The 16,274-nt window shown below is 38.4% G+C and overlaps 1 protein-coding gene and 1 pseudogene across 5 annotated transcripts in view; one reads left to right on the forward strand and one right to left on the reverse strand.

Annotated features, from left to right (window-relative positions):
- MAP4K3 (mitogen-activated protein kinase kinase kinase kinase 3) overlaps positions 1-16,274 on the forward strand; it is a 150,338-nt gene that overhangs the window by 70,394 nt on the left and 63,670 nt on the right. For all 5 annotated transcript variants that reach the window (XR_010750438.1, XM_066378433.1, XM_066378432.1 and 2 more), the window contains exons 3-6: positions 7,641-7,731; positions 10,073-10,137; positions 12,743-12,798; positions 13,394-13,441. Coding sequence is in view for 4 of the 5 variants with exons in the window: in XM_066378433.1 (XP_066234530.1) it covers positions 7,641-7,731; positions 10,073-10,137; positions 12,743-12,798; positions 13,394-13,441 (260 nt within the window). In the remaining variant the exon portion in view is untranslated. The remainder of the gene's footprint in view (positions 1-7,640; positions 7,732-10,072; positions 10,138-12,742; positions 12,799-13,393; positions 13,442-16,274) is intronic.
- Positions 8,811-8,940, reverse strand: LOC136401788 (U2 spliceosomal RNA; annotated as a pseudogene).

Here is a 16,274-nt window from a genome sequence, read left to right on the forward strand (position 1 = left end):
CAGGGCAGCAGTGGAGTAGAGCTCTGAAGGAAGCCATCTGGGGGAAGCGCACTTCAGGGAGCCTGAATGGAGAGTGCAGTGTTTCTAGGTCAGGGTCTTCTCCTGTGTGCCCTGGCCGGAAATCGAACCCGGGACTCCCGCATGCCAGGATGATGCTCTACCACTGAGCAAACCGGCCAGGGCCTAATTAAGGTTTTACTTTGAGCTATTATGTTATGATTGTACACATTTTATGTACGCTGCAAGTTTCTTTTTTTTTTTTTTTTAAGATTTTATGTACTGATTGTTTTAGAGAGCAGAGGATATTTGCTTCACTTTAGTTGTTCATTATTTGTTTCTCGTATGTGCCTTGACCAGGCAAGCCAAGGGTTTTGAACTGTTGACTTCAGTGTTCCAAGTCAATGCTGTATCCACTGCGCCACCACAGATTAGGCCACAAGTTTCCTAAAGTTAAGGATAGTCTTGTTTATTTCTGGAACTCTACCCATAGTTTCTAGTATGTTTTCATTTATATTATATAGCTGTTCAATGTATGATGGTCATTAAATGTCTTTTCAGGAGAGAACATTCATCTTTATTCAAATTAAAGATTAGATATTTTCACAAATAAAATATATATGTATACATAGACTCCCATATATCTTTTTGCAGTTGTAAGATAAAAGGTAAATCAGATCTGTAACATGATGGCTTGCTTTTTTTGCCTGACCAGGCAGTGGCGCAGTGGACAGAGCGTTGGACTGGGATGTGGAGGATCCAGGTTCAAAACCCCAAGGTCGCTGTCTGAGCGCGGACTCATCTGGCTTGAGCATGGGCTCACCCAGCTTGAGCGTGGGATTCTAGACATGACCCCATGGTCACTGGCTTGAGCCCACGGTCGCTGGCTTGAGCAAGGGTTCACTCATCCTGCTGTAGCCCCCCAGTCAAGGCACATATGAGAAAGCAATCAATGAACAACTAAGAAGCCGCAACAAAGAATTGATGCTTCTCATCTCTCCCTTCCTGTCTGTCCCTGTCTGCCTTTGCTCTGTCTTTGTCACACACCAATAAAAAAAAGGCTTGCTTTTAAAATCTTTAAAAATGATAATTAAAAATTATTTTAGAATCCAGTCTGCTATATTGTTAGTTACCATGTTAAAAAAACTGTTCAGGCCCTGGCCGGTTGGCTCAGCAGTAGAGCGTCGGCCTGGCATGCGGGGGACCCGGGTTTGGTTCCCGGCCAGGGCACATAGGAGAAGTGACCATTTGCTTCTCCACCCCCCCTCCTTCCTCTCTGTCTCTCTCTTCCCCTCCCGTAGCCAAGGCTCCATTGAAACAAAGATGGCCCTGGCGCTGGGGATGGCTCCTTGGCCTCTGCCCCGGGCGCTGGAGTGGCTCTGGTCGCGGCAGAGCGACGCCCCAGAGGGGCAGAGCGTCGCCCCCTGGTGGGCAGAGCGTCGCCCCTGGTGGGCGTGCCGGGTGGATCCTGGTCGGGCGCATGCAGGAGTCTGTCTGACTGTCTCTCCCCGTTTCCAGCTTTAAAAAAAAAAAAAAACTGTTCATACTACAAAGAATTATTACGTTATGGCATTAGTCAAGACACTTCTGGAAAAACAGTTCAACTTATTAGGGTTATGAAGATACTAAATATTTGGAAGAGAGAAATAAGATGACTAAAGTAAACACAATAAGAAAACAAAAGATAATTGACGGTGACTTGTAAATATATGCTTATTTCATAGGGGATGGAATGAAGGAAACAGTACACAATTTACGAATAGACCAGGACTTGACCTGAAGACAAAACATACCTTTTTGTTCACCTCCCGAAACAGATAATTCTTAAGTTTTCTCTGTTTGATTTTTGTGTAACTTCTACTTCCATGTAGTTGACGTGCAGATACAGTCAACTGCCCTCATACAATGATGTGGACTTAGATACATAAGCTGTTGAACAGACCCAAGATGGTAGCTCTGCCTTCCAGCCAGTACCTTTATTTTGACAGCTTCTTTATGTCTATCTGAACAAGTGTTTTGTATATTTATTTTGTTAAAATTTTTTCTTATTTTATTTAAAAAAATGAGGGGATAGTTTATTAATTCAAAATGCTTATGTTAATGATACAAGTAGGTCTTATATACGAAGGTTGACACCAAATAAAATAATTAGCCCTGGCCAGTTGGCACAGTGGTAGAGCATCAGCCCGGCTATGTGGATGTGTCCTGAGTTTTATTCCTGGTCAGAGGACACAGGAGAAGCGACCATCTGCTTCTCCACCCTTCCCCCTCCTTCTTATCCCTTTCTCACCCCCATCCCCCACAGCCATTGGCTCAATTAGTTCAAGCAAGTTGGCCTCAGGTGCTGAGGACAGCTCCATGGAGCCTTTGCCTCAGGCTCTTAAAACAGCTCAGTTGTGAGCATAGATCCAAGATAGCAGAGCATTGCCCTGTAGGGGGCTTGTTGGGTGGATCCCAGTTGGGGTGCATGTGGGAGTCTGTCTCTCTGTCTCTCCTCCACTCACTTTGAAAAAAAAAAAAGAAAAAGAAAATAATTAGGGATACCCAAAAGGCAGTCAGTTGGATATATGTTGGATTTAAGATTATGTATTATTTTGTACAAGAAAAAGAGAATTTTATGAAATGTTGGGAATACAATGAATGTCAGTTTGTATCTAAGAGGCGAGGCAATTAGGGATTTTGTGTTTGTTTTATTGTACTTTTCAAGGAAAAACTTACCTCCATAACATTCAAGTCTTCTCTTTTGCTTTCACATTTGACTAAACATAGTTGTTTAGAGAAAAGCATTGTATACCAGCTAGAGAGAAATGCCTGCAATCTTGTTCATTGTATCTATCATTTTATATATTCTCTGTTAAATTGAGGAACTGAGTCTCTTGTTTGTTAATCCACTAAAACATTTGTGAAGCACCTCCTGTAGTTTGGACAGTCTTTTTTATAAATGGTTGATAATAATTATATCAGCTTAAAATAATGTTTACTACTGTAATAACTAATCTAGAACACATCGATGGCTTAATGTAATAAAATTTTACTTAAAGTTTATGTAGTAGTTCAGTGCAGATGTTCAAGTTGCTTGATGACACTTATTAGTGATTCAGGGACCCAGACTTCTCACATTTTCTCAGGCCTCACACTGTCGTGTAGCCCACTGGTGGGGAAAGAGATAATAGGAAAAAGACATTATGTTTGCCTGCATTCCATTGGCGGAACTAGTCTCTCGTGCACATCAATATTCCTGTTGACTGGGAAATGTTGTCTTTGACTGGATAATTGCCTCCCACCAATAGCTTCCACATTTTGCAAGGGAGATCGGATTATTTGTGAATGGCTAGCCAGCTCTGCCACAATAGTAATAATGTTCATAGTAAGCTTGTATTAGTTTTCTATGGCTACTGAACAAATTACCATAAACTTGGTAGCTTGAAACAGCACAAATTTTCTTAAAGCTCTAGAATTATTAGTCCAAAGTGAGTATTACTGGGTCAAGACCAACGTATTGGTAGGGCAGCATCTTTCTGGAGATGCTAAGGGAGAATTTACTTCCTTACCTTTTCCAGCTTCTAGAGCCGTACTCCTTAATTCGTGGCCCCTTCTTCCATCTTCACAGCCAGCATCTTGCTTATTGCCTTCTTACAGTCATGTCTCCCTTCCTTTTATAAGGACATTTGTGATTACATTTAGGGCCTACCTAGATAATCCAGGATAATCTCTATCCCAAAATATTTAATATAATCATTTCTGCAAAACTCCTTTAGCCATAGGTAACATTCACCGGTATCAGAGATTAGGACTTGGATATCTTTGTGGTCATTAGTTGGTCTACTACAAATAGTTAACATTTATTGAATGCTAATAGTGTCATGTTCTAAAAATTTTGCATGTATTTGTATTTTTCTTTGTTTACTTGGTTTATTCGTTATCTTCTCTACTTGTAGACTTGCCTGTTTTTCTCAGGTGTTTTGTTGCGCATTGCAACACCTTAGTTGTTCATTGATTGCTTTCTCATATGTGCCTTGACCGCGGGCCTTCAGCAGACCGAGCAACCCCTTGCTGGAGCCAGCGACCTTGGGTCCAAGCTGGTGAGCTTTTTGCTCAAACCAGATGAGCCCGCGCTCAAGCTGGCGACCTCGGGGTCTCGAACCTGGGTCCTTCGCATCCCAGTCCTACGCTCTATCCACTGCGTCACCACCTGGTCAGGTTAGGTGTTTTGTTTGTTTGCTTGTGTTTTGCTGTCTTTTGGAAGATATATTCTACACTTTGATATCTAGGAATTGTATCAGAAAAATCTAGTTATGTAGTCCAGTGTTTTTCAACTGCCGGTGCACAGAGTGGTCCACCAGAAATTTATGCAGATTTATGAAAGAGTTAACCACCCTGAAGTTGTATGAAAATTATACACCCAATGATTTTAGTCGAATTCATTTATACTCAGGGTGATTTCTGCCTTAGCAGTCTCTGAAATAATTTTTCTATTTTTATCGGTTCCCAAGTGTAAAAAGATTGAAAACCACTGATGCAGTCTGTCATATTTGTTCTGCAGTATCTGTTAAGTGTTCTAGAATTGGCCGGGGTGGGGGAGTCTTGTTAATTTATTTCATAATATATTTCTTTTGAGTTTTGAAGAAAGTCCTTTAAATCCACCATTAGGCTCCCTTGTTTTATAAATGTATTAAAATCTGCTTTGTTTATTCGTACCAAAATCTACCTTTTCCATTTACTTTTAAGAATTGGGTTGCAGATTGGTTCTTTGGATTTTTCCTCAAAATATGTTGTTGTTGTTGTTTTATAGGGACAGAGAGAGAGTCAGTGGGATAGATAGGGACAGACAGACAGGAACGGAGAGACATGAGAAGCATCAATCATCAGTTTTTTGTTGCGACTTCTTAGTTGTTCATTGATTGCTTTCTCATATGTGCCTTGACCGTGGGCCTTCAGCAGACTGAGTAACCCCTTGCTCGAGCCAGCGACCTTGGGTCCAAGCTGGTGAGCTTTTTGCTCAAGCCAGATGAGCCCACACTCAAGCTGGCGACCTTGGGGTCTCAAACCTGGGTCCTCCTCATCCCACTCCGACACTCTATCCACTGTGCCACCACCTGGTCAGGCCAAAATATGTTGAATTTATTATGGCCATTGTTGTAATCACATGGAAATGACTTACTAGGGAAAAGGTAATTGATTTTGAATCAACAACATTTCATGGGAAAGAGGTAGTTGAAGACTGAAAGCCACTCATAGGTTTCTGTAGAAAGCACAGGAGTAGTACATAGCAATTAATTATATAACTGGATGAAGTTAAACTGGAAGCAGATATATCTGATTTAGAGTCATGGAGAATTATGAGGTAGCATAGATTCATTCATACAAGAGCTTAATTAATCATGTGTTAGCTGGCAGGGATATGGAGATGATTAAGGCACAATCCTGTTCTAATAATACACAAGTGAGGGCCTAATAATACTCTAGTGAGGACATAGACATGCAGACGTTGTTGCAGTGTCATAAGGGCAGAGATCACTATAGAAGTTGTGATGCTTACAGTTGAGTAATAGAAGCCACAACTCAAGGTGGCTTAAACAGTGCAGGGAATCTATTGATTATATACAGGTATATCTGAAAATAACAGAGGCAGCTGAGGTAACTCAGTTATGTCATGTGCCTTTCTCCTTCCTTTTTCATTTCTCTTCAGTGTTTTCTGCAGATCAACTTTATTTTAAAGCTGGTTCCCTATGAGGTGTGCAATGACTGCTAGATTCTCAGGGCTGCTCTTAGAAAGAGAACTGCTATCCGACCATCACACTAAAGTCCTGGAGTTCACTCTGACTAGATCAACTTTGATCATGTAACCCTTTCCCCAGGTTGGAGGAAAGTATAATTAAGAGGCAAGTGAGAAAGCAAACTTTAGAATTTTCAAAGACTTGAATATATCCCTGAAAATTTGTATCAGTCTCATTGACTTTATTATTTTTAACTTGTATTTTTTTTAAAGTACTAAAAATCTGCAACTCTTAATGGTGGAATGTGAACTCAGACAGGGATCTCAGTTCAGTGATTTTCTTCTGAAATTTCAGAGGCATAAGCATTTCCTATTCTCCCTTTGGAGATCTTTGACTTTGTATATATATATATCATTGCAGAAATTAAGAACCTGCCATACAGTCTGGCCTCCGTTACTTCTTCCTTTATAACTGGGCAGTAAGGAGGGTTTTGATATTGGGTCCAGTGGTTCACAGTTGGGCTACTTCAAGACTCAGTTTCATTTATAACAAGAAAAGACCAAGGCCAGAAATGTCAGGGCTTACCCTACCTAACAGCCTCATACTCATGATTTGAGGGGTTTTATACTTTGCCTAATATACATTGAATCAGGCTATTTAAGCATGTAAAACTTTAAAAACTGAAATTCTAATACATAGCTACTTTGATTAAATGTAAGCACTTCTGTTTCCTCTCTGTTTGCATAGTCTCTGGTTCACCACATTTCATTCACCACAGGTCTTTTTCTCTTGATGTCAAGTGTTCTTTCAGGAGCCACAGCATGTGACCCTGCTATAGGATTGCTGGATCTTATTTTTAAGTATTTGGGCAGGGAGGGAGTAGAAGAAGAAAGATTATTTGCTAGCAGTCCAACCAGGCTCAGATACAGTCCCATTCTGCATCCCAGCGCAGTTGGAACAAGGCACTGGAATACAGGCGAAGCCTGTGTTTGTGGGCCATCAGGTAACCCAGTACTTCTGGAGTGTCGGCCTCGTGGCCCTCCGAAGAGCCTGTGCAGGAACATTTGACACTCTCAGTGTCAGAAAAGGAATAATAAGTGCTATTACTATGACCATTATGACATAATTACTATTATGCCTTAGAAATAATTACGAGATAATTCACTAGAAAACATACATTGCTTTTTCCTTTTTGAAGAGCCATCTTTTTTTTTTTATGTATTCATTTTAGAGAGGAGAGGGAGAGACAGAGAGAGAGACAGAGAGAGAGAGGAGAGACAGAGAGAGAGAAGGGGGGGAGGAGCTGGAAGCATCAACTCCCATATGTGCCTTGACCAGGCAAGCCCAGGGTTTTGAACCGGCGACCTCAGCATTTCCAGGTCCACTGCGCCACCACAGGTCAGGCGCTTTTTCCTTTTTAACCAGATAACATTTAATATAAGTTTAGCACAAAGAAGTGATTCTTCCTGAAGTTAGGACAGGAGCCCTAATACACCAACAGTGTCAAATGTTCCTGCACAGGCTCTTTGGAGGGCCACGCGGCCGACACTCCAGAAGTACTGGGTTACCTGATGGCCCACAAACGGGTACTGCTCTATTAGCTAATTTAACACTTCCAACAGGACTATGAGATAGGTTATTATTTTAATCCCCATTTTACAGAGGACAGATTTGGCACAGAGAGATCAAGTAACTCCCCCCAATTAACACAGCTTACTAAAGGATAGAGTTGGGACTTGAATCCAGGCAGTCTAGGACCAGAGTTTATGCTTTTCTTTTAGTTTCTGTATTTTACTTTCTGTCAAGAAAGGACTGAAATTGTCATTAAAAGTAATAGCAATAACATTTATTATGTTTTGAAATAAATGGACATTTTGAAACTTATTTTATCTATTAAATATTCAACACTTTTTTTTTTAATTCTAGGAGAAGACTTTGCAGTTGTGCAGCAAGAAATTATTATGATGAAAGACTGTAAACATCCAAATATTGTTGCTTATTTTGGAAGCTATCTCAGGTACATTGTTTGTCTACTTTTTGAAAAACAGTACTGATTCCATCATCTAATACATTTAATAAAAAGTTAGCTCTTTCCCATGTTTTGTAGTTGTTTTCATGCTTTCAAGATAGGATATTTTCATCTGAATGGAGTTTTTATTTATGACCTGTTTATGTTAATTCTGTAACTAATATCATGGTCTGTGGTTGTCTGGTGTACTCTTGGGGATTCTGGTCATGGTCTCAGTGAGGAAGCTGACAGTAAAAACTTACTGTTATGGTTAGCCCTACTGTGATAGAACAGGACCTACATACGTCATTCTGATGCCCCTTGATTCCGAACATGGGTGAATTTAGAAAGTCAGGATTGTTTCTTCCTGTTATGTTTGTATTAGAAGCTTTTTTCTTTTGTGCTTTTAGCCTCAGAGTATTTATTGCAGCATCTCTTCCTTCATTTTGTCCGAAGGGCTGGGAACTATAATTATTTCACTGACTTCTTGCAAAATTTTCTAGATCTTTGAGTAAATTTAGAAAGACTGAATTTGCTACCTCTTGTTTTGGTTTGGCAGGACCCCCAGGTCATATTCTAGAGGGGATGACCTCAGGGCCAAATCTGGTTTTTCCATTCACATCTGTATGCAACTGAGTTGAATACTGTGACCTAGTTTTTAAGGTTCTTCCAAAGGGAGGATTGGAGACTGTTTTCTTATATATTTAAAAAACTCTTTATTTAATTTTGATACGCTGTAGGACAGTGTTTTTCATCCACCAATCCTTGGACCATTGCCAGTCCACCCAGATGTTGTATGACGATTATAGACCCAATAGACTCTATAATCGTCATACAACATCAGGGTGGTTAACTCTTGAGAACTGGTATGAAATTGCTGGTGGACGTGTAAGGATGTAAATTCTTACAGCTTCCATTCTCAAGATCCAGGTACAAAACACTGACTCTTCTGATATGGGCACAGCACATGAAAAAGACTAGGCGATTCTTGCCCTCTGTTCTTTCTGCTTGTGAAACACTATTGGAGCAGCTCTTCTTGATTCTAACCATTCTTCAACAGCTTTGATTGCCCCACCTTCACTAAGGTGAAAGGGTGGGTTTAAGGGAGACTTTAGTTCACATAGGAACAGGTACTACCCCCAGGTCAATGACTGTTACTCATTTTACTAATACGAACAGATACTTCATTTGATCTTAGCCAAAAGGCCAAGAAGCAGTGTTGTTACATGTTTCAAATGGATTCTTTAACAGCCAATATAAAACTATTGTACTTTAATGGTGAATGGTTCAAACAGTTAACTAATACAGCTTCTGCATCAATTTTTATTTTAGGGAACAAACCCAGCAGTTAGTTACTGTATCAGCACAAAGAAATAATCTCTTAAAATCAGTTAAGTTTATGATACAAATAATTGATTGCTTTTAATATATTAAAATCATCACAAAAAATATGAAAACCAGTTTTCATTTCTGGTTTGTACAAAATTGGGCAACAGGCTAGATTTGGCCCACTGACCATAGTTTGCTGACCTTTTTCTAATTGATTTGTTTGTTCTTTCAGTCATTCATGCATTTGTTCACTTATGGAACAAATATCCATTTTCCAAATATTCTTCTGTTCCTTGTGAATGCAGTGGTGAGAGAGACAGATATGTCATTAAGGCAGTCTTTCTTCTGTGTTCAAGTTAAGCTTGCTGAGTTCAGAGACTTTCTGATTTGTCTCTGCCCCCAAAATAATGCATTTCCTTGTACATTTTGAGATGAAATAATGAATGACTGAACAAAGGAATAATCCGTTAAGACTTTGCTAATTATCTCTTCTATGACTATTCGATTATGCTATCTTATACTGCAAGTGTGAGAGAATTGCTATCTAAAGATAAGTCAGTTGATAAATCTAACATATTTTGGGAGGATCTTTGTTAAATCTAGATATGAGGGTAAAGTTTACAATTTGTTCTGTTGATGAGAGAGTGCTGTGAAAGTGATTAGAGATGTATTACCATTCTTTAATGAATCTTCTGCGTAATTTTGGTATGAGCCTTCTAATTAGCATTGAACTTCCATAATACTGTCATAGGTGAGAAGGGTAAAATCTAGGGGATGGGAAGTTTTTAAGTACAGGGAACATTTCTCCCATTTGGATGTGCATGATGACATATTTATATCCTACAAATGGTGTGTTTTATGGATTAAAATATTGGGTAATGCATTTACTCATTGAGATTAGCTTTTTTCTTAACACATTGCATTTATATGGTTTTTTAAGATTATTGCATATAACTTTAAAATATTCATTATCTCCATTTTAATAATGAAAATGTGATACATGCCTGTTTTTTCTTTATAGGCGAGATAAACTTTGGATTTGCATGGAGTTTTGTGGAGGTGGTTCTTTACAGGATATTTATCATGGTAAGACCAAAGTTATATTTTACAGAGATTAAGTAGAATTTAATATATAGGAATGTACTATATTAAAATAATGTTTTGATTTATTGTTTTATCATTATGTTATTTGAATACACACATATATTTTAGATATATATGAATGATAGGGGCATTTGGTCTATAAGTTGTAAAATTACATACAGTTGAATTATTTGCTAATTCTAAAGAAGGAATATTGTAGTTGTTTGGAAATTTCAAACTCAGACTTATAGAAGACATTCAGAGGCCTTGATGGCTAATACTGAGCCAAAAGAATATCCAATTGATAAGTAAATACTGTTAAAACAAAGTCGATTTTGCTCTCATGTATTCAAGAAGCGTTAATTGAACATTAATGCTGTCTTAGATGCTAGCCTCTGGGAAATTAAAAAATTATTAGAACATTTTTGATTGGGATTTCAGTGGAGTAGAGAGGCTTTTAAAGTAAACAATTTTTACTGTCTCCTCACCCCACCCCTTTCTATTCTAGTTCTATTAATGGGTTACTGTCACAAACTGTAGAGTAACTTTATTCTTTTTCTGCAGTTGATCTTTTTGATTAATGTAAAATAAAATTGTTTTATAATTCATGATGTCAATTTTCTGAGAAAATATTCTGGGAAGTTTTTCTCATTTTTTTATGTAGCACTTTGCTTATACATCTCATTTGAGGCCTCATGTACCTTTAGGGGCTGATTGTAATAAAACAGATGTTGAAAGGCTATTTGGGTAGAAATGTTGATTCCTTTTACTTCACTATATTTGGAGTGAGGTCACTATCTAACAAGAGTCCATCATTAGAATTTGATTTTTAGTCTCCACCAACAAATGTATTTCTTTACTCTAAAGTGATGTAATAGTGAAAAAGAGAAAATTATTTAAATGTCTTCCATATGGATAGATGCACACAGAGAAATATTCAAATATTACAAGATGATTATGCTAGCGTATTGATGGGTGGAGGTCCACCATAAGTGAAAAGGGCAGATAGCAGAATTGTGTAGATAACATGATTCTATTTATGCTTTTGTGTGTGATGCATACATATGTTATATAAAAGGTCTTTGCATAAAATTATCTGGTAACCAGTAGGCCAAACTATTGGTACTGCTTATTATTGAGTAATGGATTGAATAAGGAAGAAGCCTTTACTTTCCAAACTCTCTATTGATTAGAATTTTTAAAATGAGCATACCAATTTTTATAATGAACAAAGGGGCATATAAGATGCACCCTATTCTGAAAAAATTGGGGGCCTAAAAACTGGGTGTGTCTTATACAGTGGTTGTCAAGTCATTTAAGAAATCTGGCATTTCAAATGCCATAGATGAGGCCTGACCTGTGGTGGCGCAGTGAATAAAGCGTCGACCTGGAAATGCTGAGGTCGCCGGTTCGAAACCCTGGGCTTGCCTGGTCAAGGCACATATGGGAGTTGATGCTTCCAGCTCCTCCCCCCTTCTCTTTCTCTGTCTCTCTCTCCTCTGTCTCTCTCCTCTCTAAAAATGAATAAATAAAAAATTAAAAAAAAAAAATCAAATGCCATAGATGGAAGTAAGGATGAGGCAATATATGAAGACAGTGATTTATTATCAGACACAGATGAGGACAAGCTAATGAATGGGAGTTTTGACAGTGATGAGGAATTGTATGAATTTTATGATGAATGAGTTCAGTAACTTTATATAATACGTTTTTCTTTTAAATTCGAGTCCCAAAATTAAGCTATGTCTTATAAATGGGGAAATATGGTAATATTAATTTTATAGCTATAAAGCTAATAATTTTAGGGGAAAATAGTGACTTTAAGTGAACCATAATACAAATAAGATCTATTTTTTAACAGCTTTTTTTTTTTTTTTTTTTTTCCCCTGAAGCTGGAAACGGGGAGAGACAGACAGACTCCCGCATGCGCCCGACCGGGATCCACCCGGCACGCCCACCAGGGGGCGACGCTCTGCCCACCAGGGGGCAATGCTCTGCCCCTCTGGGGCGTCGCTCTGTTGCGACCAGAGCCACTCTAGCGCCTGGGGCAGAGGCCAAGGAGCCATCCCCAGCGCCCGGGCCATCTTTGCTCCAATGGAGCCTTGGCTGCGGGAGGGGAAGAGAGAGACAGAGAGGAAGGAGAGGGGGAGGGGTGGAGAAGCAGATGGGCGCTTCTCCTGTGTGCCCTGGCCGGGAATCGAACCCGGGACTTCTGCACGCCAGACCGACACTCTACCACCGAGCCAACCAGCCAGGGCCTATTTTTTAACAGCTTTGATAAAATCTAGCTAAACCTCCTGGCCATGCTTTCTTTCTTTTATCATTTAACAAATAATATTGGTCAGTGAGGTATAAAAATAAAAATATAACTAATTTCAGAGACTAAGTCAGGCTTTTATTCCTTCCTTACACATTTTGTTGTGCAGCTTTTCCATGCCAGGCACTGTTCTAAACACTGGGATACAATGAGCCAATCAGATTTTTAAAATCCCTGTCCTCATGGAGCTTACTTTTTAGAATTGTTACATGGAGCTTAGTGGAACTTGTAAAACGTCACTTAAAAACCATGCTTTGCTTAATTTTATTAATATTAATTTTCTTCTCACAGTAACAGGACCTCTGTCAGAACTGCAAATTGCATATGTGAGCAGAGAAACACTACAGGTAAATCCAATGCTAATTAAAAAGTAACATTCTTTATTAAAGTGAATGCTTAATTATTGTGCATTACCTATTAAGTAAAGTAAGGATTAAATATTACAGTTTTGTAAACTCTTGAGTGTTAATATCTTTTTTTTAATTGTTTGTGTAACAAACCCAAATTACATCAGCACATCAGGACTTTAAAGCCACATGTACATGTGATAATAGGAACTCCTAAATTTAAGTGCTGTGTATTTGTTATTTTATGGTTTTGTATTCCTCTTAACTAAAGATAGGCTTGAAAATTAAGCACTTTTATGGTAATTGGAACTCAGTCTGATAGTAATTGCACATATATTTATTTCAAACTGTTTGTAGAGTTAATAAAAGTTATTTGTCTTAGGGAAATTAGGGGTTCCAACTGAGCTTTGCCTTTTTCATTTTCTTGATTCTTTATTAGGATAGATCAATAAAATAAATTAATGATTACTACAAGAGTTTCTGTAATGAGTAAACAAAAAACAGAGACTACTACTCAGTTGATCATTTTAAATCCCAAAGTGAGCTCTGTAGTAAAATCTTGTTAATTTTTATTTTTTATTTTTTTTAACTCCAGGGACTATACTATCTTCACAGTAAAGGAAAAATGCACAGAGATATAAAGGTACATACACATCATACGTCTAACCTATTGGCCCTCTTTTCATCTTTAAATAGTCTGACCAAACTGTTGACCAGAATTGTCTTGATTGTTCTATTGAATGAATTTGTCATATGAAATATGTTAGTGTAATATTATTTACTTATACTTTTAAGAGTGTTATTACTTTTTTATAGCAACTTTTATTGAGATAAAATTCACATATCATAAATTCACCCAGTTGAAGTGAACAATTGTGGGCTAATGTTTTAATAATCTATTTTAGCTTATTTGTATTTACCTATTTATAAAATGTAAATTAGATTTTGAACTTTTATCAGGTTAGTTTTAAGAAGGTTCATGGTTTGAAAATTATACTGAACTTTGGCAATCTTAAGAAGCTGTCATTATTTTCAAATGGATAAATTAACCTTTAATAATTTCTGATGGTCTTCCATTTAACTGGCAGATGAGCACAGCTGCACTGGACGTGCTGAGGTCAGCTCTGTGGGAAACCAGGAGCTATCACAGCACTCAGTGTATTTCTAAAGATACTGCTTTCTCCTCAACTTAAATATTTTCTCCTTTCACTTTCTTTTTTTTCTTAAGCAAGAGAGTCAGGAAGAGAGAGAAATGAGAAGCATCAACTTGTAGTTGCATCACTTTAGTTATTCATTGATTGTTTCTCATACATGCCTTGAGTGGGGGGGGGCATTAAGCCAGCGACCATGGGATCATGTCGATGACTCTTTGTTCAAGCTGGTGAGCCTGTGCTGAAGCCGGATGAACCCATGCTCAAGCCAGCGACCTCAGGGTTTTCAATCTGGGACCTCACTGTCCCAGGTCGGTGCTCTAGCCACTGCACTACCACTGGTCAGGCTCCTTTTACTTCCTTTCATTTCTCATTCATCTTTTCTCCTACTACTTCTCTTCCTCTTATTTTCTGAAGTTTCCTCTAGCTAAAAGGTTCTTACCTTTCTTTCTTTTTTGTGTGTGTGTTTTTCATATTGTCCTTTGCATCTTTGATGAAAGCCAGGGTCCCTCTCCTCAGAAAATGTCCTTATGCACATGCCTTCAAGTTTTGCTTGAAATTTCAGTGGACTCTCAGATCATCTGCTAAAATTCTCTACTTTAAGTATTTTTCATAAACCACTTAAACCAAAACAAAGTCCTTTGAAACTCCAGGGGAGAGGAGATCATAAAAATTTGAGATGATCTTGAAGGACTGACAGATTTTTGTCAGAAATGGAAGTTGGAGTGCCTTCCCAGCAGAGGGAGCCATGTGAGCAAAGATAGAAGCCAGAAAGCAAAAGGTCATTTTAGAAATCAGAAAAGTTGCACCATATTATTGAGTAGAAGGGACTGTAGGAGAGTAATAGCCTTTGGGGTTGGATGAGTAGTTTGGTGCTTCATTATACAAGGACTTGTGTGTCAGACTTCAAAGTTTGGGCCCAATTGGGTAGTTTCTGACCATTGACACAATTTCTACCTTTGTTTGAGCCACCAAACAAAGATACATTGTATCTCACCTGGTCTTTGGTAATAGCCTTCTAACTGGTCTCTCTGCTCCTGGTCTTGAGTGGTTCTATAGTCACTTCCTCACCTTGTAACCTGATCTTTTAGTATCAGGTCTTTTCATTCTCCTGCTATAAACCACCAGTCACACTCAGTATAAAATCCAGGTAGTTTAGCAAGGTCTACAAAGTCATGCATGATCTGGCCTCTGCTCTCTGACCTCATCTCACACTCCTCTCCATTTTACTCATTCTCTTCTAGCCGCACTAAAGTTACTGTTCTTAGAACATGTTGAGCTCATTCTGACCCCAGGGCTTTGTATTTGCTATTCCATCTTCTCAAGTGTTCTCCCAAATTTTCACATGGCTTGGCACCCTCCCTTTTCCCAGATCTCTGCTGTGATATTACTGCCCTAGAGAAACTTTCCCTTCCTGTTTTGTCTTCTGAGTCCTTATCTCTACCTAGCTTGGATTATTTGTTGGTTTGTTCGTTCATTCATTCATGTGTGAGTGTGTTCACTTTTAAATTTTCTTTCTTCCTTACTAGGGAACTGGATTTTATTTATTACTATTACTCAGAGCTTAAAATAGCATTTGGTTGCTATTAGTCTTTCAAGGAGAGAAGGAGGGGTGATGGAAGGAAGTTTTCTAGAAAGACCATAAGTGCAGGTGAGGTGATATAAACTATGATTTAGAAAAATTAATCTGGAACTGGAAAAGGATCAAATAGAAGACTTTGGCAGAAGTCTAGAGAGCTAGGGACTACATCAAGTTACAGTCTCAGCTCTAGTCCCTTCTCTCTATTTTCTTCTCATTTCTCCCTTTACGCCATAGACTTGCAGTAATGTCAGGGGGTGCACTCTTCTGTTATTTCCCCTTCTGTTTTCTAGTATTTTTTCCCTAAGATAATTACATGATTGATGGCACCCTAAATAAAAGAGCCTGCTTACCTTTTTGCTTGTTCATTTAAAAATTGCAGAAAGGGCAAAAATAAATGAATAGAAAGTCTTTAGGAGACAGTATTTATACCTTCTTCAGAAACTTTGAGCTTGTTGCAGTTAAAGTAGTTATTATTATCTTTGAACTTAGGTTAGGAAGCAAAAGTAGCTAAAATGCTACTAGGTCACTGTAATGGAGGAATTCAGTTCTTTTTCTTTAGGGAAAGACCTAGTTCTTTCCTACTATGTCCTTTCTGTGAGTCTTTACACAGAACACTTCACTTCTGACACTTTGGTTACCAATTCTCTGAGACACCAGCTGGATGTCCTATAATTTAATTCTGACTACCTGGAAATAGCATCAGGTCTCACTGGTTAATGGGCTCAGCCCCATAAGACTGCCCC

This window comes from Saccopteryx leptura, chromosome 3 (genome assembly GCF_036850995.1).
Source record: "Saccopteryx leptura isolate mSacLep1 chromosome 3, mSacLep1_pri_phased_curated, whole genome shotgun sequence".
In the NCBI taxonomy this organism is placed as follows: domain Eukaryota; kingdom Metazoa; phylum Chordata; class Mammalia; order Chiroptera; family Emballonuridae; genus Saccopteryx; species Saccopteryx leptura.